The sequence below is a fragment of the Sphaerodactylus townsendi genome, linkage group LG02 (genome assembly GCF_021028975.2).
Source record: "Sphaerodactylus townsendi isolate TG3544 linkage group LG02, MPM_Stown_v2.3, whole genome shotgun sequence".
In the NCBI taxonomy this organism is placed as follows: domain Eukaryota; kingdom Metazoa; phylum Chordata; class Lepidosauria; order Squamata; family Sphaerodactylidae; genus Sphaerodactylus; species Sphaerodactylus townsendi.
Genome location: NC_059426.1, coordinates 75227707 through 75250106, shown reverse-complemented (window position 1 = coordinate 75250106; position 22400 = coordinate 75227707). Strand labels below are relative to the sequence as shown.

The 22400-nt window shown below is 42.3% G+C and overlaps 1 protein-coding gene across 1 annotated transcript in view; it reads left to right on the top strand.

The window, feature by feature from the left end:
* Window positions 1-6065: 6065 nt before the first annotated feature.
* The window catches only part of ANO9 (anoctamin 9), a 51554-nt gene continuing 35219 nt past the window's right edge, over window positions 6066-22400 (top strand). The window contains exons 1-3 of the mRNA XM_048483399.1: window positions 6066-6310; window positions 13892-13954; window positions 17424-17537. Coding sequence (XP_048339356.1) covers window positions 6305-6310; window positions 13892-13954; window positions 17424-17537 — 183 coding nt within the window. The 5' untranslated portion in view covers window positions 6066-6304. The remainder of the gene's footprint in view (window positions 6311-13891; window positions 13955-17423; window positions 17538-22400) is intronic.

The window sequence follows — 22400 nt, the reverse complement described above, 5'->3', positions numbered from 1 at the left end:
TTTTATTATTGTATGAGTACCTTTGATGCAAGGCACCCTGAGCCCATCTGGGGAAGGGTAGCCTAGAAATTAATCAGATAGACTCTGAGATCTGGCATCAGTGCCTTTAGAATCCACAAATGTTGTATGGTCATTGGTCTGTTTATGCTTGCATTCCCTCCATGAGGCTTTAGCAGTTGGTGGTCTGCAAGTACACTGATGTCTGATAATTAAATAATTAATCTGACTTAATGTGAGGAATTCATTGCCATAAGATGGGGCAATGGCTTTCATAAGTGGCTTTCAGGAAAAGGTTAAACCAATTTGTTCAGGTTAGTTTCCATCACTGGATATTAGCCTTAAAAGTGAAAATGAATCCCTATGTTCAGAGACTATGGACATCCCAGTTCCTTTTTTTTTTTTTTGCTGAAGGGGATACACCAGCCATTTACCATAATGAATTTTTTAAAATATTTTAAGTGATTTACATATTTTGTCATCTAATAATGCTTGAAACAATTCCATAAGGTAGATTATAATTATTGTCCTCACATTTCTGGGGGTGCCTAGGCCAAGAGAGAAAGGTTTGACACCTAGCTCGTGACAGAAGTGAGACCTGAACCCAAAAATTTCCTGATTCGTAGTTCACTCTTTCAGCTATTGGAGTATACCAGTTCCAGATCTTTTAGACCTGAAAATTTAGGATTTTGAAAGGCTTATATCTTTGATTCCTCCCAATTCTACAGACCAGCATTTTGTCAGCTGCCAGCTCTGTCCCTCCAAGTGCTTAGGACTTTCCATCTGCACTCAGGAATAAGAACCCCTTGCATAGTGAAGACAACCTACCCAACCATTGACAGCTTAATGGTACTATGTAATGAATGCACTTTGAAATTTGTTCACTTTCCTCTCTAACATTAGCTACCAAGACTGAACTGCTGGACGTATCTACCAAGTTTAACAGCTGACCATTATTACTTAAGAATATCCTGGCATTTAAAAGAATAAGATATGAGCAAAAACCATCAGTTGCATTCTAGTCTTCCTGATGTATTATATTTGTGTTATTGAAGAGGAGTTTCTATTATGTTGCAGTTTTTGTAGTGCATCTGATGTCAGTTCAAATCAAATTTGTGTGCATACTGTTTCAACTTTTGTATGGAGACACCCATTTGTACCTTTCAGCACAGCCAGATGGACATTCGTCAGGTACCTGAAGGGAGCAGTGTGATAATTGTTCCAGATGGGGTGGTTTTAAGCAGATTGTAGCCTGGAACTGGATGGCTGATATGTTTGAATAGCTAGAAAAAAAGTAGTGTGAGTGTCATCCCTGCACTGAAAATGCAACAGAAAAAAGTTTCCTGACTTTCTTTTTTCATCCATCTGTTCCTCAGCAATGTTATCCATGTAATGCTGAGATCAAAGAGACACTCCCCCAAAAACACACGCACGCACACACACACGGTTTTTGTAACTGGTCCTTAAGAGCACTGCTGTCCAAAATATGAGTACACTCTTATGCACAGTCAATTGCAGGGTTAAATTAATCATTCTATGAAGTACTCTGCAGTCTAAGCTTCTGCAAAATGAGGGTTCTTATAATTTTCGATTTAGGAAACTTCCCAGCATGAAGAGCATACTCCTCTCACAGCTTGCGCTGCAGTCTTTTAAAATTATGCAACAGTTTAGAACATGAGTACCATTATCATAAGAAGAAAGCCAAATATAGAGGGGTAAACAGAATATTGAGAACCTGCCTGGCACAAGCTACATAATTTTTTGTGTTATGGGTCTGTGTCCCTGTTTGCATATAAATGCCAGAAATGTGGACAGTTTTTCTCAGAGACATGGAACTCCAAAATATGACTTAGCTTATCATTTCTGTCATGGTCTGGTAGTGCAAAGTGCCATTGAATCAGTTGAATTATGGTGACCACAAAGGATTTTCAAGGCACAAGACATTCAGAGGTGGTTGACTATTGCCTGCCTCTCCATATTAACCCTGGATTCTTTTGGTGGTCTCCCATCCACCATAGCCAAACCTACTTAGCTTCTAAGATTGGGTAAGATCAGGATAGCCTGGGCTGTACAGGTCAGAGTCATGGTGTTTTGTAATCACATCCAAAGGTTGCTCTGTGGAAAGTATCACTTGAAAGTCTATGTTGTGAATGCACTCTAAAGCATATTACGTTTAACCAAGTTTTGTGAAGTTGAAAATTCAAAATTAAAAGGTTTCACCATTACCCCAAGCATTCAGTCATTTTCCCCCAAGCATTACAAGACCCCCTCCTCCCCTATGACATGATAAAAGCTGTGAGACCAAAGCAGCTCAGCCAATCGCAGCCAGAAGATCCAACATCTAGACTGCATTAGATCCTCTGATGTCACAAAGAACTTTGTCCATGTAGGAACGAACAGCTGACTCATTTGCAACAGAAACACAGAACTGTTGTGTATCAGAGCAGGTGAAGCATTGTCAGCAAAAGAGTTGTAGCATGCAGATAAGACAGATTTTATAAAAGAAGTGGATTGTCACATGGATTGTCATACTAACAGAAAATTTGTTAGTTACACAAAAATGCATATTACCTTAGCATCCGTGACCTTAGTTCTATGTCGTCATACCATACAAAAAAATTATACATTTAAGCAGCAATTTTCTTATCCACATAGCCATGGGGAAACAAATTCTAATGAGATATTGGTTTCTAGTTTACATACGCAAGTACCTAAGAATTTTTTCTTCTATATTATCAGATCACATGATAATTCACATACTGGTATTTGTCTGCAGTCATGCACACAATTGTATCAAACACAAATCAGCAATTTTCATAATCAGAGCAAAAGAAAATCCACAATCACAGAACTTAATGCAGCTGTGTCCACAAGCTGCTCCAATGTACGTAAACTTTTCCGTATACATTTGTGAGACCATATATGTAATCACAGGAAAAAGAGAGAGATAACAAGCTCATATGAAAAACATTGCTTATAGATTTTGTCCTAACTGGGCCTTTTTTTTCAGTATTGCTTGTTGTTTGGAAGATAACGATAGAGAAGTAGAAAGGGAATGGAGACATTTTCTGTGGTTAAAAAGAAAAATCAGTGGGTTGGACCCAGCCAGCTAAAGGAAACTCCAAATGTATGTATGATAAAAATAAATTCCAGTGGGGTAGTTGGATAAAATAGTATAGTTTAATTGCTGCAATGTTACCAAAGACTCAGTAGATGGTGCTAAAAGATAATAAAGTTCCAAAACAGTCATTTTTGCCCAATGTATATTCGAAGGCTTTCACAGCCAGAATCACTGGGGTATTGTGGGTTTTCCAGGTTGTATGGCCGTGTTCCAGTAGCATTTTCTCCTGACATTTTGCCTGCATCTGTGGCTGGCATCTTCAGAGGATCTGATGGTACTAAAACAAGTGGAGTATATATACCTGTGGAATGTCCAGGGTGGGAGAAAGTGTTAAAAGTGTTACGGATGCAATTTGTAAGTGTAATTTACATGTGTAAAGTGGAATCCACCCATTTTAGCATATATATGTAACACTGAAGTTGCATAATCAATTAGTGAGGGCATCTGCATAGCAGTTGCCTGGCATTTTAATCCATTTAATTGCTTTCTGCAGAGAGACATCCTGTGTCTGGGTGGTGTTCACTAACCATTGCCTTGGTTCTAATGTTTTTGTTATTGGTTTTAATGACTACTATTAATAGTATATTGTGTTGTGCGCCGCCCTGCGCCCTTTGGGGGAGGGTGGCAAATAAATCAAAAGTATAAATAAATAAATAAAATAAGTACTGGTAGCGAAATTTTATTCATTTTCATAGTTTCTTCCTTTCTGTCCATGTGCTTGTGGATTTCAATGGCTTCTCTATGTAGTCTGATGTAGTGGCTGTCAGAGTGGTCCAGAATTTATGCGTTTTCAAATAACATTCTGTGTCCAATATATTGTTGAAGGCTTTCACGGCCGGAATCACTGGAGTGTTGTGTGGTTTCCGGACTGTATGGCCATGTTCTAGTAGCATTTTCTCCTGACGTTTCACCTGCATCTGTGCCATAGATGCAGGTGAAATGCTACTAGAACATGGCCATACAGCCTGGAAACCATGCAACACCCCATTCTGTGTCCAGCTTGGTTCATCATGTATTCTGTTGTTGATTTTTCTGGTTGAATTAATCTGCAGTGCCTTTCATGTTCTTTGATTTGTGTCTGGATGCTGTGTTTCGTGGTCCCTATGTAGACTTGTCCACAGCTGCAAGATATGCAGTAGACTCCTGCAGAAGTTAGAGGATCCCTCATATCTTTTGCTGAATGTAGCATTTGAGTCTTCTAACTGAAATGGCTATTTGCCAGCAGAGTCAGGGACTACAGCCTACAACACACCCCAGTGCCAGCTGTCCTCATATCTTCCAGAAACATGGACAGTTACAGTAATTCAAAACCATAAAAAACCAACTCTAGCAATGATTGCTATTCCTATATATTTTGATAACAATATTTACACAGGTGACCACAATTTCAGACAAAGGCTCCCCACAATCTGTCCCAAAGGCTTAGTCAGGACTTGAAACAGATCTTTTTGGATCACAGGAAGCCTTTGGGCAAGATTTAAATTGTGAAGAGTATTTGAAACCATAAGATATTTCAAGAGCGCTACAGAAGATTTCTGAGAAAGTGCATGCTATCTGAAAGGAGCCTGCACCAGATAGCTTGTAAAAAACCTCTGCCATTATCTAATCTTGAGCTTCTGTGGAGGACAAATTTCAAGTCTTTATTGACTATAAGCCTGTGCATGCAAGACACTGAAAAGCTAACTTTGTATAAAATGCTATTCTTGTGACTTTATTGCAGGTTGATTTGTGGTCACCTGTATAAGCAGCCATCATCTTTAGGGTTGTTGTTTTTGATGGTCCTCATAGCTAGAGAAATGTTAAGCTGTACCTACTATAAAACAGATTAACTTCAAAAATGCTCTCCTGCTATTCATGCAGAACATATAGGTTCTATGTACAAAGCACAAAGGGAGCAGCAGTGGCGTAGGAGGTTAAGAGCTCGTGTATCTAATCTGGAGGAACCGGGTTTGATTCCCAGCTCTGCCGCCTGAGCTGTGGAGGCTTATCTGGGGAATTCAGATTAGCCTGTGCACTCCCACACATGCCAGCTGGGTGACCTTGGGCTAGTCACAGCTTCTCGGAGCTCTCTCAGCCCCACCTACCTCACAGGGTGTTTGTTGTGAGGGGGGAAGGGCAAGGAGATTGTAAGCCCCTTTGAGTCTCCTGCAGGAGAGAAAGGGGGGATATAAATCCAAACTCTTCTTCTTCTTCTTCAACACATTTTCTATAAATATTTCTGTTTTTTCAAAGCTAACAATCATTATCACTTGTGGCAATGTTATGAATTCCACAGATTAATTATATGATGTGTGAGGAATTATCATTTAAAATAGTCGCCATCATCTTATCACGTGATAATGAATGCCACAAGTTGATTGTGCACTTTGTGTGTGTGTGTGTGTGTGTGTGTGTGTGTGTGTGTGTGTGTGAGAGAGAGAGAGAGAGAGAGAGAGAGAGAGAGAGAGAGAGAGAGAGAGATCAAAATATTATGCAGGTTCTCCCTTGCTTCCCTCACCCCAGAATTCATTTCCACATTTCTTTGGCAATTGGCACTTTGGCAATTGGCACTATTTAAACTCCCGCGTAAAAACCCACCTTTTCCAGAGCAGCTTCCGAGAGGCATCTGCCTTAGACACTGTCAAGATCATGGACTAGATGGGACTTTGAGTCTGGTCCATCCTTCCTATGTGGCAGATCGGCCATGTAGATGAAAATCAGCGCTGCTATCCATCGCAATTGTTAGAGTTTCAGAGAAGGGCGCCGACTGCAATGCCAAAGAACTGCTAATCTTGGGCTTCTCGCCCCCCCCCCCCCGTCTTTTCCGGGAAGAAAAGTATTTTGTCTGAGCCAGTGGCCAACGACAAGCAACAGGAGCAACTAAATGCCTCGTTGTCCCACACAGGTAAGACAGGGGAGGCGGAAGGGACACCGCCCTTTCTATCTCAATCAAGAGCGACAGGCGGCTCCAGAGTAGCCCAGGGAGAGTCACAACAGCCCCACGCGGAAGTCCTTCCATTTCGATCTAACTGGAGTACACGAAACTGAGCGTAAGGGGAGGCATGCGGAGGTGCCAACCGAGGGAATTGTTCCTGTAGGGGTCGACGGTTGCAGATCAGAGATTAGGACGGATTTTTTTTTCCTAGTCTCGAAGCACAAGGAAGGAAGGCAAGAAAAGAAAAGAATCTGCACCGGTTTCTCTCCACCATGCAGGTAAGATCTTCGTAGATTTCTTATACCGAGCTTTAAGGACAGCCTGTACTTTGCTCACGATTTTGAGGTCCCTCAGGTCGCTCATGATCTACCCTTCAACGAGTCTTGCTTTTTCTCATTGAGACGACTGGAGCAACCGGTGCCCGTTTCTCCGCGACGCTGGCTAAATTCTGTACAACCTGAGTGTAGCTTGGGCAACCGCGCACTTTGAACAGGTGGTATGGCAATCTTTGAGAAAGTTCAAGATCTGATCAATATTCCGAATGCCAGCAATGAACTGAACAGAAAGACTGGTACTAGGTTTCCCAATCCTCATAGACTTCTGATGGGTGGTATATAGGCAGTTTCAGGGGTTACTGAGGCAGCAGACCCTGAATTGATAGATGGGACTACACTCCTGCAGACTGCAAGTGGTGGATTCCAGTTTTGAATATTTTTTCACTCATGCAAATAGAACCCTAGCGCAGCCTGCAGGAATGTTCTGTGCCTCCACACCCTTGCAATGTTGTTTTTCTATTTGCAGGGAGTTTTAACGGAAGAGACATGCCAAAATGTTAATTACACCTCTCCCTTGTTCTCTGATGAGATATAGACTAGAATCTAGATCATTCTACCTCCTCAGCATTCTACCATCTTATCCCTGGTTCAGCGTCCTGCATGAATGAACCACTTACATACTAGTTATCATTAAAAGAATTTGTACACATAAACATCTTAAAATCACATTTTACAAATGTACTAAATTAGTTACAAACATATAGGGCCTTCTGTATGTTTTCCTATTATGCAATGAAATTTGACTGCACTATGTTTGTTCATATATTTCTGCAAATGAGACATTTAAAAAATTATTGCAATACCCAAGGGAGAGCTGAAAGTGTAGTTCATTATAGTTAATCATTTATATCAGTGATACTTACATATACAAGGTGCTTTTCAGAAGGCATGTTCAGTGGCACAGACCTCTCCATTTCCGGGAGTGGGGGGGTAGTGAATCTGGCCTGGGCCCATACTTAGTAATCTATTGTACATTATTTTAATATGACATTATTTAGATTTACTAAAGAATTCTATATTTATGTATTTATCTATCAGTCCTAATAGTCTGAATCTCAGTCAAAGAGGACTGAGGAGAGGAAAGATGTCATTAACTCTTTCACTGAAACAATTTGAGTAAATATTTCGCTTGTGTATGACAGGAAATACTTCTTCCCCTCTTTTCCTCACAACTACCCGGGGAGGTAAGCTAGGCTAAGACTGTGTGATTGGCCTAAGTTACATAGTATGTTTCATGGCTAAGTAGGTATTGGAATGCTGCTTTCCCCAATTTTAGACCAATACTCTTAACAAGTGCATCATTCATATACTGGATATACTCATTATGAGCCTTCACATGACTTTCAGAATCCAGAGTAAATATTGGCTTCTCAGATACCCTGGCCTAAAAATATGTTTTGTTTCATTGAAATAGAACCCAGGACAGCAGAACTGTTTCACTTTCCATGTTTGGGGAATCAGCTTTATCCCCTCTCCATGTACAGACACATAGAGACAAACAAAAATAGCTAAAGCCAGAAATATTCCCATCTCCTCCCTTTTCTTTTTGTCTAAAGCAGGTCCCAGAATGCCAAAATGCACTTGGCTTCTACCACTTGGGCCATGGACATCTGCCCACCCCCTCTCCCAATGTTTGGGCAACAGGCATTTGGACACACTCCATCAAACTTACTGTTCTAAATTTAAATTGAAACATTTCTTTATTTAAGGGCCTAGAAAGTCAAATAACCTTGATTCCTTTGGGGAGCCAATTTTTCTCCTTTTACCAGATGTGCTTCCTTCCATCTAAATTCTTAGATGCACATGAATTCTCCAACTTGGATTCAGTTGGATTCAGGTCAGGATATGCACCCAGAACCCCAACCTATTTCATGTGTCAGAGAGAAACCTCTTCCACTGTCTAGCTTGGAAAACTGACACAGTTGCCAGTAAGTCGGGCGCGGGTGGGTGTACAGATGGACACAGAATGTGTGACTTAGGATCAGTGAGCCTCTGATAGGCTACTAGCCACCATTAAACAACTTTCCAAAACCAGGTTTAGAATTTATTTAGGGAAATATGGAAAAGCTGCTTAAGCATAAGAACAGTGAAAATTGTGTTCAGAGGTGAGAAAGTGAAAGAGTCAAGTTTCTGGCTGAATGAGAATTCTGTACAAGAAACGGTCACAAGGACCAGTATGAGAGTGATTTAAAGAAAGGGAGAGGAGAATTTTTAAGATAAAAGGAATGAACAGAGAGGAGTTCACCGATCGTACACAGACCCTTACCAAGCAGAGTCAGAAGCAGCTCACAGCCGGTTCAGCAGTTTAATGTAATCAAGTATCAAGGGGTATCATGGGGTAACAAAGGGGGTAACAAAGCTGAGTCCAGAGTCCAAAGCAAGATTAAAACCAGGTTCAGGCAACAGAAAAATGAACAGTAGCTTTCAGGGTCCAAACACAAATGTTGCTACCACAACACAGATTGACTTCCAACTCCTTATATAGCAAATATCTCCTGCAGAGACTTCTCGTCGAGCCCAGCTCTTCCTAGAGCTGCTAGCCTACTGAAAACAGGCACACAGCTTCCTCTGGTGTTGGCCCTGGGGCTCTGGAGACAAAGGTGGTGAGAGAGCTGGCAGAGACTCCCCTGGTTTTGTGTCAGGAGGCTGGGGAATCTTGGAACTGGGACCTGGCTGTGGCTCCCAGCCTGCATTCTGTCTGAGTCTCTGATCCTGTCCTGCAGGGATTACTGAAGGTTGCTTGAGCCTCTGGGCTAGGTCCTGCAGGTACTACTGGAGGCTCAGGCTCTGAGCCTGTAGGCATTACCTGGGACTCTGGGTCAAAGCTGTGCCCTCTCCCCTGTCTGGGTCGGGTCCTCCTCTGAGGTGTCCCCAGCCATGCTGGGTTGAGCCATAACATTACCCGATCTCAGTCTGCTGAGCTGGGTAGAGAATTTTTGTTTCAATTATTCACATGTTCAGAATCGGACTTCAAGCTGAACTTCCAAAGATCCCAAGGAGAAAATAAGAAGGCAGAGGAAAGATACTGCTGCCAACATCACTGTGTTTAATTAAGGATATTACACAGCCTGTTGTTAAATTGATGTGCATGTCTACTCATGAGCAAACTGAGGCATATCTAAGTTTGGCCAAGGCAGCGCATGTGCCCCAGGCACCATTTCTCAGGGTGTGCCAGCCATGTCCCACAGACTCTGGAAAGACTCAAGCTCCATATGGAGTTCAGGTTGGTGAGCCCAGTTGAATGCTGGCCAGGTTAATCATTCAATTGAACTCCACATGAAGTTCAGGGCAGAGCACAGTTGAATGCTGGGTTCAGTTTTCAACTGGGCTCGCCACCCAAAACTCCTTGTGGAGTTTGGGGGTGGTGACCCACAGGGCTCAGCCAGGTCCAGCTTTGCAGGCTGATTCCAGCATTAAACTGAGTATTCAGTCTGACTGGCTATAGCTATATACTGCTGTCTTTGCTCCCAAACTCCACCTCTGGTCAGCCAGCAGTATAAAGCTGGAGCCAATCAGACCCAGTTGGATGCTGGACTCAGCCTGGCTGGGTTAAGCTTTAAACTGCAATCTCAAAGGCTTTGCCGAGCATCAAATTGAGCACTTGGTTTGACCAGCTCCAGCTTTATACTGCTGGCTTCACCTCTGGTCCAGCAATATAAAATTGGAACTGGTCAAACTGAGTGCTCAGTTTGATTCTAGGCTTAACCCAGCCGAGCCCAGCATGGAACAGGCCCCCTTCTCCCTGAGCTCTATATGCAGGGGCACACTTAGATAAAGAGAGGCCCTAGGGTATTCCACTGTGAGCCCCCCCCCCCCCCCAATCACCCATCCTCACAACTAGAAAAAGATGGAAGAGTGTTTTAAGGGTGAGTAAAGGCAAGAATGATGATGGGTGTTTAAAATTCCGCAATTCACAATTCCTCCTCTGAAGATGTTATTGTTAAATACCACAGTGATTGAAAAAATGCATAAGTGTTCAGATTAACACTATAAAAAACTTTTGCCAAAACCGAGCGTTGTAAACATTTGTGGAATTAGCAGGAATGTTTAGGAAAGCAAAATTGTAAGTTTACTGTATATAAATCTGGCCTTGTCCACATGCAGTTTAGGGGCAGGGTGAGACATAGTGCTTGTCCTGGTTGTCATTTTCAACAGATATTCAGTGGCATGTTGCCAGATAGAAGGGCATAAGACTTCAGATGGAAAGTATCACTTGAGATGAGATCAGTGGCGTAGCACCAAGTGGGCGGGGTGGGCATGATGCACCGGTGCGGGGACATGGTGGTGGCACAGGGGGCACACGTGCCCTGGGGACAGTTTCCCCTCACTAGGCTCTGGATGAGATACAATAACATTTTAAACAATTAATTAGCTGATTAGAAACCAAAGCCTCAAACTAAATGTTATTTAATAGAATGACTTCTCTAATTTTGGTCAGGCTGTCAGAGACAGATGAGGATGCATTTTAATGGCAATGCAAAACACATTTCCCAAGAGTTTCACATATCTCCAGACTGGGGTGGTGGCCACACTTTTGAATGGGAAGGGAGAAGAGGAAGGCATTGTTTACCATAAATTATACATATGGGAAAATTTCTCAACCTGATAGGCAGATATCAAGAGAGTTGCAAAGCAATTTCAGCCCGTATTTCTTACTTTCATCAATAGCTCTAGTCTCAACTATACAAGTATTTGCACACAAGTTTCCTCCTGATGAGGCAAATTGACAACCATTCTGAATCTGATCAAGAAGCGGTAGTTTACTGAGAGGATCATAGTTAAAAGGGGCTCTTTCAAATTGTAACAAGTCACAGCAACCTTGGGAACTGTAGTTCTGTGAGAAGAGTAAAGGATCTTCAATACACTCATCAGATCATGATTCCCAGATATATTTTTTTTTGGGGGGGGGGAGGAATTATGAGAGTTTAAAAGGAAACAACTGGCACATGGCATTTGCCATAGAGGTATACAGTTCAGACTTCTTACAAATCAGTTCTTTTATACAGTGATCTGTGGATAAAAGAACACTGGATGGTTAAACTGTTTTTGTATTTCTACAATTTAAAGGTTCATTACATAGTATTAATCCTCTTTTGTTGGTTCTATCTAAACCCTTTCAATTCATAGCTTACAAATAGACTAACTATAACCAAGTGTACCTTTTATTTGGAGATAACTGCATATTTATTAATGAATTTTTTTTTACAGTTTTCATACATCGCAGCTACGTAGCAGTAATGTGCCGAACTGCTTCTGTCGCAGTCGGAGCGACGAAGCATTGGCACCAAAACATATAGACACGCCAATTCCATTCATAACAGTCATATGATCGTAGCTTCAAAACGTCAGAGGAAGTTATTTTTTTAAAGGTGTGCTTTCTGCCCACCACGACTCTCCCGTTCTGCGCATTCCACAAAAGCGGCTCGTGATTGGTTGAACGGATGAGGTGTCGTTTCGCTGCTTCCCCACTTCGAAGCTTCGAAGCGGTATAGACCTTGTTCTGGCAGAAAAGTGTAGTTCATAACTGCGACAAGGATGTCGCAGTTCTGAGGGGGGGGGGCTGAGACAAAACAATGTTGAGCTCGGTGGCAGTGGGGATTCACTGCGGCGAACCTAGGTAGAAACCAGTTCAACTCTGTCAGTGGGGAAAGCCCCACTGATATGAAGCATAATTTTGCCACTTTTCTAAGATAGTTTGGCAATGAAATTAACTAGTTTTTTAATTAAAAAAACTCACCATGTGGTATCTTTGCAACCAGAATCTCATCTGTTTATTTGATGCCATCCATTTTGAGACTGAAGGTTTCCCCAGAAATATAAAAGTGAACAGCACAAGCAGGGAAATACTCTATAGGTCCAGAGCTAATAAACTGGGAGATATTTACATTGCCCCTGATTAAGATGAGCTTTTATAGAACATCGTTCATAAACTTATAATGTTTACTTTTGCTGAGCTACACATAATTTTCAGCTATCCTTGGTTAATCTGTAACTTTTATCAGCCTGTGACTCTGAACCCAATTTATCTCAGATCCTGAAAATACTTAATTTTTGCTAAAGTGAGGCTCTTGCCCTTTTTTTTGAGGAGATGTGCTTTTCACTTTTTATCTCCACAATGAAAGAAGCTATAGAGTTCAAAAAGAAGATAGAGAGCTGGGAAAGAATCCAATAGTGGTGGTAGTAGTGGTGGAGGAAGAGGAAGAACGATTTGGATTTAACCCCTGCTTTTCTCAACCATAAGGAGTGTATGGCTTACAAACTCTTTCCCTTCCCATCCCAAAAACAGACACCTTGTGAGGTTAGTGGGGCTGAGGGAGTTCTGAAAGAACTGTGACTATCCAAAGGTTGCCCTGCAGGCTTCATTTATAGGAGTGGTGGTGGGGGGGAACCCAGTTCACCAATTAGAGTCCACCACTCTTAACCACTACCCCATGGTGATTACAATGTTATACAACAATATTCTAGTATTATAGGCAACAGGGCAAAGCAGTGCACTGGAATCCCTATTAACTGTCAAGTGAGTTGAAATGACATTAACATATATGCTTTTATGTTACGTAGTGAATAAGATACCACACATACATACATTGCAGAGGTGACTGTGATGATAAATCAGAGACAAATGCCAACATTCACTTGTTATCATAAAAATTAACATTAGTATTGTTCATTATCTTTAGTAAAACACATACTAAATATGGCATTTTTGACAGCAAGTCACAACATACATAGATTAGCATAAGGCCCCTATGCTTGTCGGGCCCCCAGGCAACTGCCCAGTGTGCCCATGTGTTAAGATGGCCCTGAATGGGGATGCCATGAAAACCTGTTTCTGTGTGGAAACCACCTTTTCTGCAAACTTTCCAAACTTCACAGCATAGCAGATTTGAGAAAGACTGGAGAAAAGCTGGGGACATCCCAGGAGGTGCATGAATGGGAAGCAGGAAAAAAACCCACTTTTCCAGAGCATTGATCCTGGGGTAAATAACCCATGTGGAAATGCCTTTACATTTACAAAGGTGACTTTTGAGGCTGGAGTCAGAGAACAGATTTTAGAAGAGTGAAAAGTGTCTTCACTAGCATGATGCACATGCATATTTATTTTGTCTTCTTTGTGCAGTTTTTAACATTAAAATCAGGATGAGTGGACATAGTGCACACAGTTCTTTTTTTTCAAAACTGCCTTTAATTTGCTGAAAAATATGCATTGCTCCAACACACCTTCTCCTTGTGATATTATAACAAGAACTCAATTTCAAGCTGGAGGGGCTTACCAACATTTATTTCATTTTGCTGCGCAGGTAAAATGTTCTAGCACAGAGATAAAGTGATGGGCAAAGATTCACTTGCATAGTAGTGGCTGACAGCAATTTAAGATTCAGAAGCAGGCCTAGTTAAAAAGTTGATAATTCTGTTGGAAACTCTTCTAGAGCAGATTTTGTATATGTCATTATGTTTTGCTGTTGTAGGAGAAAGGCCACATTTTAAATCTCACTCCACCGCCATTTCTTTTTCTCTCTTTAGAATAACATTGTATTGATGCCTATGAGAGACCATCCTTCTGACGACATTGATCCGCTGATCCCAGTAAGTTACATCCAGCCTAGGTTGGAGCTCTTTAATACTAGGGAAAGACTGTTATTGTCTAAGATGATAGTAAAATGAAGAGCCAGACCCAGGGCTCCAACCCAGCTATATCCTAAGCCATGTATGCTTAGGTTGCATACTTAGTTTCTCAGTCTTTACACCAAAAATGGATTACTACCCTGGCTGGCAACTTAGAGGACAGACTGTATGGCAGTCTCTCCTTATTCAGTTCTCTTCTCACTCCAGACTTTACCATCCCCGTACTCCAATCCTAAATCTCTAGGAATTCCCCAACGAAGAGTTGACAACATAACTAGTTCAAGCATGCTATCAGATGTGCCTGAATGAAGAGGCAGAATCTTTAGTAGAATGGATTATACCAATTTAAGCCACAGGTGGGGATCACATTGATTAAACCTCTTTTGCATAATTAAAAAGCAAGTCATCTTGCCTGTTGAAACTGAGCACAGCAGTGAACAAGGCTATTTTGTTTGTTTGCTTTGTTTACTCACAGGAAGATTTATTTTTTAACACATAGGCATGTATGTCACACCCCTACCTCCCCCCTGAAGTGGTACTGTCAATTCCACTGCCACATTCTGTTGCTTTGTCTACTAGGCTTCAGCTGGTGGTGGTTACCTTCCTCCAAGCTGAGGCTGGAGTAGGGTGTGGGGAGTCAGCAAACTTGGCAGCTATGAAACTTGTAGGAGACAGAAAGCAAAAAGTAGGTGTGGGATCTGCTAATACAGATATTAAATATCTTCATCATGATCGCATTTACTAGCAAGAAACACCCATCTATTTAGTATAAAGTACTTCTATGTCAATTTATTTAGGATTACGGTGTCAGTTTTGTAAAATGTTAATATTATTTGTTACACATATATTCCCCTTCCTCTATCTTTAAGTTGATTCCAGGTCAGCCGGTCAGCCTGGTAAAGGTCAAGGTGACCTGTTAAGGTTTAGTAGTCTAGTAATCCTCCATGACTAAACACTACACTTCTTCTCTAACTTCCTTTACCCCATAGCCCCCATGATTTATAACTAGTGTTTCTAGTTCAGGGCTGGGAAATTACTGGAGATTGAGGAAGTGGAGATTGGGGAGAGGGGCATGTGAGGATACTTGAGTGGAGTATAATGACATAGACTCCACCCTCCGAAGCAGTCATTTTATCCAGGCGGACTGAGCTCTGTCATATGGATGTCAGTGGAAATTCTGGGGTATCTCCATGCTGTACCTGGAGACTGATAACACTATAATGGGGATGATGAACACTACAAGACATACCCTTACTAGACCACAGTAGTGTATGATCCTTTTGACAATCTCCTATACTGAACACAGGTAAGTTAGTAAGAAGCAGGGACTGTGAATCAATCCATATCTACCCACCCAACCATATTAAAACTGAAAGATAGCTGCGAAACAATCCAAGCGTTTATTGAACAGTATCAGAAATGGAATTCTGAAAGCTAATCAGATAAATGGGATGACCAGTTCTCTTGGCATAATAAACCTTCGGTGCCATTGAAAGCTGGACTGACAAACTGCAGAATCACAGGTACAGCTGTCCGCCTACCAACTGCATACTCATAACAGGTACCATTATGGTGGTCCATCAATTATATGTTATGCAACATGCAGTGGTGCAGTAGCCAGGCTACAACAAAAGAGTTGACAACCACACAACAGAGCAGCTAGATGTGTACTGGTCAATGCAAGTATTGAGCACGAATGTTGGCACTGCATTGTGAAGGGACCACATCTTGCTTCTGCCCAAGGTGCTCTTCCAGTTCCTGCACTTCTCCCTTTCCCTTTCAGGGGTTCCTTGTGGACAGTTGCATTGGAACACTGTCTACAGTATTCGTTTGAACTTTTCTATGGGGCTCTGATCCTGCAAGGCAAAAAGCATCACCGGTGTGTAGTCAATAGTTATTCTGGCTGGGGTGGCTGGTAGTTTTGGTATAAAAACTGGTCCCATGGAAATGGAGATGACTGTGATTCCTCTGGTGGAAAAAAAATGGCTTGGCCAAAAAAGCCACAAATGAGAAAATAAGGATTCCATTCTTGGACAATTTCTTGCTGCTAAATTCAGATTTTTCAGATTTAAACAATTCCCAAAGCCCAACAACTATCATTTATTTAAAAGAGCTGCCTTTATACATGCTCAATGTGACCTACATCATCATAACATATACAAATTGAAAAACGAAATCAACCATTACCACAAGAAATCACCAGCTGCAGATTGTCCCTTATAAAGCGCCACCGTTAGATAGCTTCAAGAAAGACGAAAAATAAAAATGTATTTATACCTTGCCCTCCCCAGCTTTGGGCAGTTTACACCGATGATAACACACAGTGATAAATAACATGCGTATAAATAGTATTAAAACCATAAACATTTCAGTAAAACATTGCACATCCTAAGTATTGGTGCACCCACTAACTCCTAGAAAGGGGATCGAATCGAGCTGGCAACTACAGTACAATATAAAGCAAGAGGAGTCCATCACCCACATGGGGTGGCGTGAGAAAAAGGAAAACTAGTTTACAGTCTCCTACCATCACTATATTCTTGGTGGAAAATCTCTGTCTTATCGACCCTGCATAACTGAGCTAGATCCTGCAGGGCTCTGGTGTCATTGGACACCAGGTTGGAGCCATGGCTGAAAAGGGAAGATTGGAGGATCTAGATTAGATTATATGGAAAATATTCTCCTTGCTGTCTGTCTCTCCAGAGATGCTTACAGAGTTAATTTTTAAAGTGTATCCTTACAATAGTTTACCTGTAAAATGCAACATGTATTTGCAGCGATTGTATGCTTTCTAGCATACGTATTAAGTATGTAGACTTGTCTGGGAACCGAAACTGGCCAAAACTGCTAGTCAAGGATGGGCTTGCTGATAAGCACAGGTTTGCTGTTGCATAGAAGTAGCCATTGGTTTGGATCCAGTGCAAAATTTCCACTTGTGCTAGAGCTCTTGTGCAAGGAGAGTATAACAAAAAAGACTGTATTAGCTGTTTGTGCTAAGTGAAACTTGTTATATCTCCAAATGCGTTTCTTTTTGTATTCCCAAATGCATTTCTGTACAGTACAACCAATTTCTGGGCACTATAATATATAGGGAGGAAAGCACTAAGTGTTGCACAAGATGTTGCTTGAGCAGAACTATGCAAACTCTATGCTTCTCATTGCTAGATCCAAACCATTGTGTGAATATTGTCTATAGGCCTGTCACTGACAGAATGGGGAGTAGCAGCTTTAGCCCTTGGTAGACTGAAATGTATGACATGGAATGGTTGTAATGGGAGTCTGAGACAGGAGACCTGTCACTTATGCTTCACCTGACAAGCATACTAAAGTGGAAAATCAGCCTGGCTTGAGGTGGAAAGAATCTCTAAGATCATGCTTGCAAAGGAGAGACGTAATACTTTTGATTCAGTTGGTTGTTTTCTTTGACCAGATGCCAGACAAATGGGATTTTGTTCTTGTATGCGACTATCACAAATCTTTCCATAAAAAGGACATGAAAGAAGCATTTTTGGAAGAACTGCGTAAGAAAGGATTCATTATCAAGGTGAGAGAGTTATCTCTACAATTATCATTTTTACATTTTGAGCATATTTATCTCCCACTGTCCCATGTAAATTTCAACAAAAGCTTAAATTTTTGCATAAAACAATAGCTGTTTTGGTAACACTTTATAGCTGGCCCAGCAGGGGCATAACAAGGCAGCCCTGGGCAAACTGTAGCCCTGGGCAAAACCTGAGTTGGATGCCCCCCCACCCCCATGGGCGGCCACTCCACCACAACCAATTTTTTTTTGCACCAGGACATTGGTGCCTGCAGGAGGTGCATTTTTAGACATATCAGCACCAAAATTGCAGCATATCATCAGGATACTGTCGTTATGCTACTCCCCATGTTTAGTGAGGTTTGGTTCAAGGAGTCCAAAGTTATGGACTCCCAAAGGGGGTGCCCCATCCCCCATTGTTTCCAATGGGAGCTAATAGGAGATGGGGGCTACAGTTTTGAGGGTCCATAACTTTGGCCCACCTGAACCAAACTACACCAAACTTGGGGAGTGCCATCATCTCCAGATGATACCCTGACATTTTGGTGCCAATACATCCAAAAATGCACCCCCTGCAGGAACATCCTAGAAATTTGCCCAAGAATCTTTGTTCTGCATTGAGTTTTCTGCATTGCTGTCAATGGGGGTTGCAGGCTGTGGGGGCACATTTCTGAAGGCACAGTCTCAAAACTTTCAGGGTCTCATCAGGAGACTGCCCCAATGATACCCCCCAAGTTTGGTGCAGTTTGGTTCAAGGGGGCCAAAGTTATGGACCCTCAAAACTGTAGCCCCCATCTCCTATTAGCTCCCATTGGAAACAATGGGGGATAGGGGCACCCCTTTGGGAGTCCATAACTTTGGACTCCCTGAACCAAACCTCACCAAACTTGGGGGGTAGCATAAGGACAGCCTCCTGATGATACGCTGAAATTTTAGTGCCGCTAGCCTAAAAACTGCGCCCCCTGCAGGCCAAAAATGGAAAACCACTAAAATACTCATAAACGAACCCAGCATTTTGATGCCCCCCACAAGGTGATGCCCTGGGCAGCTGCCCACCTTGCCCAATGGGCATTACGCCAGTGTGGCCCAGGCTCTTGGCTATGTCAACTAGGACTTCATCTTTGGCAGGGGCGTATCTGCCAGAGAGACATGGGGTATCACATGTCCCCAGGTGCACACCATGTAATCATATGGGGGGGTGCTGGCCCTGGGCTGCACTTGCTGGCTCCGGGTGGTAGACCTGGGCACCAGCGCTGGCTTCAGGAGGTTGACCTGGGCGCCTCGCCGGCTTCAGGTGGTAGACCTGGGCGCCTCGCCAGCTTCGGTTTCCCTCTCAAACGGTCACATGACCAATGGCCGAATGCCTCTCCCTCAGTTCCTTCTTCACCATGACAGGAAGAAGTCCATTTGAAATCAACTCTGTGTTTTTCTGGCTATCGGTGTGAAGGTCAGCTAGAGTGTTTGTTTGTTTCTCCCCTCCCCTCCCCTTTTTGAGGTAGTGGGTAGCAGGGTGAGAATATGGCCCAAAAGAGCCAGTTTAAGGAGTACACCTAGTACGGTGCAAATATGACCTACGCAGGGGACCGCTCCCTGTGTTTACTGTGCTTGGGTGAGGGTTATAACATTGTTGAATGTAAGATTTGCCAGAAGCAAAGACCAAAATTATAGGACATTGAAATTGAAAGCACCACTTTGGGAGAAAACTTTGTGTACTTTGAACATCATGCATAAAAGTTCAAGGCAGTATGGTCAGTTCACAGGGTGGCTCAGAATTGGTCTCGGATATATCACCAGATGTGAGAGTGGTTGACTTTCCAGCTGTCTTGCCATTACTTACATTTGACACCAAAGGGCAACAATTTTTTAGATGTAAAGAATATTTCAGTGCAATCTAGGAAACAGTCCACTAGATAGTCATATGCTGTGAAGTGGATGTGGTTCCTGAGCTGGTTAGAGTTGAAAGCAATTCATTCTGTAGATATCACCCTTCCATATGTAAAAATAGAAAGACTGGCTATGTCATCAGTGAGAGTTCACCAGGAAGGAAATCCCTAGTTTAGCAAAGAGATTTTTGAAGGGACTGAACAGCGTTTACCCTCCTTTTACCAGTAATAGCCCTTCAGTGGTCACTATCATTAGGGCTGATGTATTTAATGGGCCTGTTACAGTCCCAGCTTTGATATCTTTAACATACTTATCAGTAAAGATTGTTTCCTAGTAGCCATTGATTCAGCAAGACTGACAGCACAATTCAGGGGGAAGTTGGTGGTTTTTCTTTTTCTTTTCTTTTTTTTAAAAAAAACCTTTTTCAGGCTTCCTGTGCTGTGGGAAAGCCCTGTTGAGAAGCCAAGCAGTGCTCAAGAGACACCACTCCAGTCTGCCTCAGCTCTGGATTGAGCTGTAAGTGTAGTGTAGTGTTACAGCCTAGCCTGGGATTCCCCCCCTCCCCCCCAAAAAAAAGTGGTGTCAAAGTTTCACTTGTACACAGTAACTTATTTTGCCTGTATTTTTTCCATCCCTTCCTTGGATGCAGAAGTCCGGCATTATGTACTTGACTTGCAGGAAAGAAGGGAGGCAGCAGTTGGAAAGACAATGTTGCAGTCAGTGTACAGATGAACTCTACCCACCACCAAGTATGCGTGTGGCCTGTTACAGTCCCAGCATAGGAATGCACAGAAGACCAAAAATGAAAACAAGGTTTCACTTATCTGTAACTGATGTTCATTGAGGTCTTCTGTCCAGGCACACATTCTCTCCCTCCAGCCCCATTACGGCCCCTTCCGCACATGCAGAATAATGCACTTTCAATCCACTTTCAATGCATTTTGAAGCTGGATTTTACTATGCAGAATAGCAAAATCCACATTCAAACAGTTGTGAAAGTGGATCGAAAGTGCGTTATTCTGTATGTGTGGAAGGGGCCTGTGAGTTCTCAATGATGAGTTTCTTGTAGCTGTTCAGGCAGAAGAACTGAGGGAGAGGGCGTTCCACTGCTGGGCATGTGACAGCTTAAGAGGGAATGTTCACAAGGAGCCCAACGGTGATTCAAGTGCCCTCTAGTGTTAGTAGCTTGGGCTTTACCATTGCTAGTCTGTTTCTGCACAGTCCCAATGTGTGTCAGCACAGAAGACCTTGATGAACATCAGTTACAAGTAAGTGAAACCCTGTTTTCTCAGTAGTGGCTGTTTTGTTGTGGAATGAGCTCCTTGCAGATATTCACCTTATGTATAATCTTTTAACTTTAAGGTGCCAGATGAAAATAGTTTTCTTTGTTTGGCTTTCCATTTATATTGTGCTTTTGGATAGCTCTCGGAAGAAGCTGTATTATCTTTTAAATTCCCTGATGAATTTGATTTCTGTATCTTTAGTTTGCTGTTTTTTCCATATTGTTATATTTCAAAGTATTTCTGTGTATGTACTGATTTCTGTTCAGAGCATATTTTATGGGAAAGTAGTCAATAAATGACATAAATACAATGGTTTGCATCTTTAAGTATTAATATGTCTTCTATGGCTATACATTCCATGCATCTGGCAGTGAGCTCTGGCTCATGAAAGCTTATGCTGGAATAAATATTGTTAGACTTTGGCCGTTTCTGCATGACACAATTATATCGGAATTCAATCAGTATTTTACAATCCGGGTCTATTTTATCCTGGGTTCTCCCTTCACATGGCTGCCTGTGAAGGAATTGAGAGAAGACCAGGAGGAAATACTCCAGTTTGTTTCGCACAAGCCCAGGTCTTTTGTATTTACACCACAAGTGTATTCGCGCATGCGCGAACATCCCTGGTGTCCCGCGTTCTGATTGACTGTTGTTTTTGGTCAGCAGCTTGAATGAACATCTCCACCCTGTCTGTTGAATCTGAATTGCTGGTGCCCACTTTTACACCTGCTCCGTGATTTTTGGGTTGGAGCACATTTTGTGAGCTGGGAGGGCCTCAACCCAGCAAGCGGCAGCAAAAAACAATGGGACACAGCATCATATCACATTCCCACTCATGTTCTCATATTTTTGTGGAAAACAAGAGACTCCCCCACCCCTGTGATATTCCCACTAATATTCGGCCCAAAGTGCACATCTCCCTAGCTGCGTACTCTGAGCAACCAGTACATATACAGAAAAGAAAATGGGGACATTTTGGGACTCCACTCCTGATTAACTCAGGCGAAATGGCACCCGGTCAATACCATGAGCAGAAAACACGTTTGGGGGAATGCTTCGGGAAGGGCGGACTATAATGGTCGGCAGCTCAGCAGAGTTGAAAACTGATATGACATCAGGTGAGGAGATCAGGGGCGCGGTCAGTGGGGCGGGGAGATCAGGCGGCTGGGTGGGAAAAATAAAGTGGTTCTGCTCCCATGATGTTTGCATGGTAGCGGGTTCACCGTGGGATTTTTGAAAAGAATCGCCAAATTGGTGATTTTTGAAAATCCTGGGGTGAGGGAAATATCACGAGGCAAACCCACTTTAAGATAGGGAACCATGCAAACTTCTTGGCCAAACCAAGACATTTCCCTTGATCAACCTGGGATATTTGGACTCTGTAGAAACAATATTTAAGGTACACTGGACTTCTGTTTTATATTGCAGCAACAGACTATCACAGCAAAATAAACACATCCAGGACCAGGTGTTTGAGTCAAGAGATGTGCAGCCCTGCTTCTTAGTGAGGAGTTGATAAGAATTGATTATTTTCATAGTTGGAGAGACCTGTTTCCTGGAAACCATGGAATATTATGTTGCCAAAATGGCCCTTTCCTAGCACTGATAGAGAACTGACCATATAACTTTTGTGGTAACATTTAATTTGGAAAAAATCAAGGACAGAGGATTAGGATGAAGTTAAACTGTCACCTCTGAG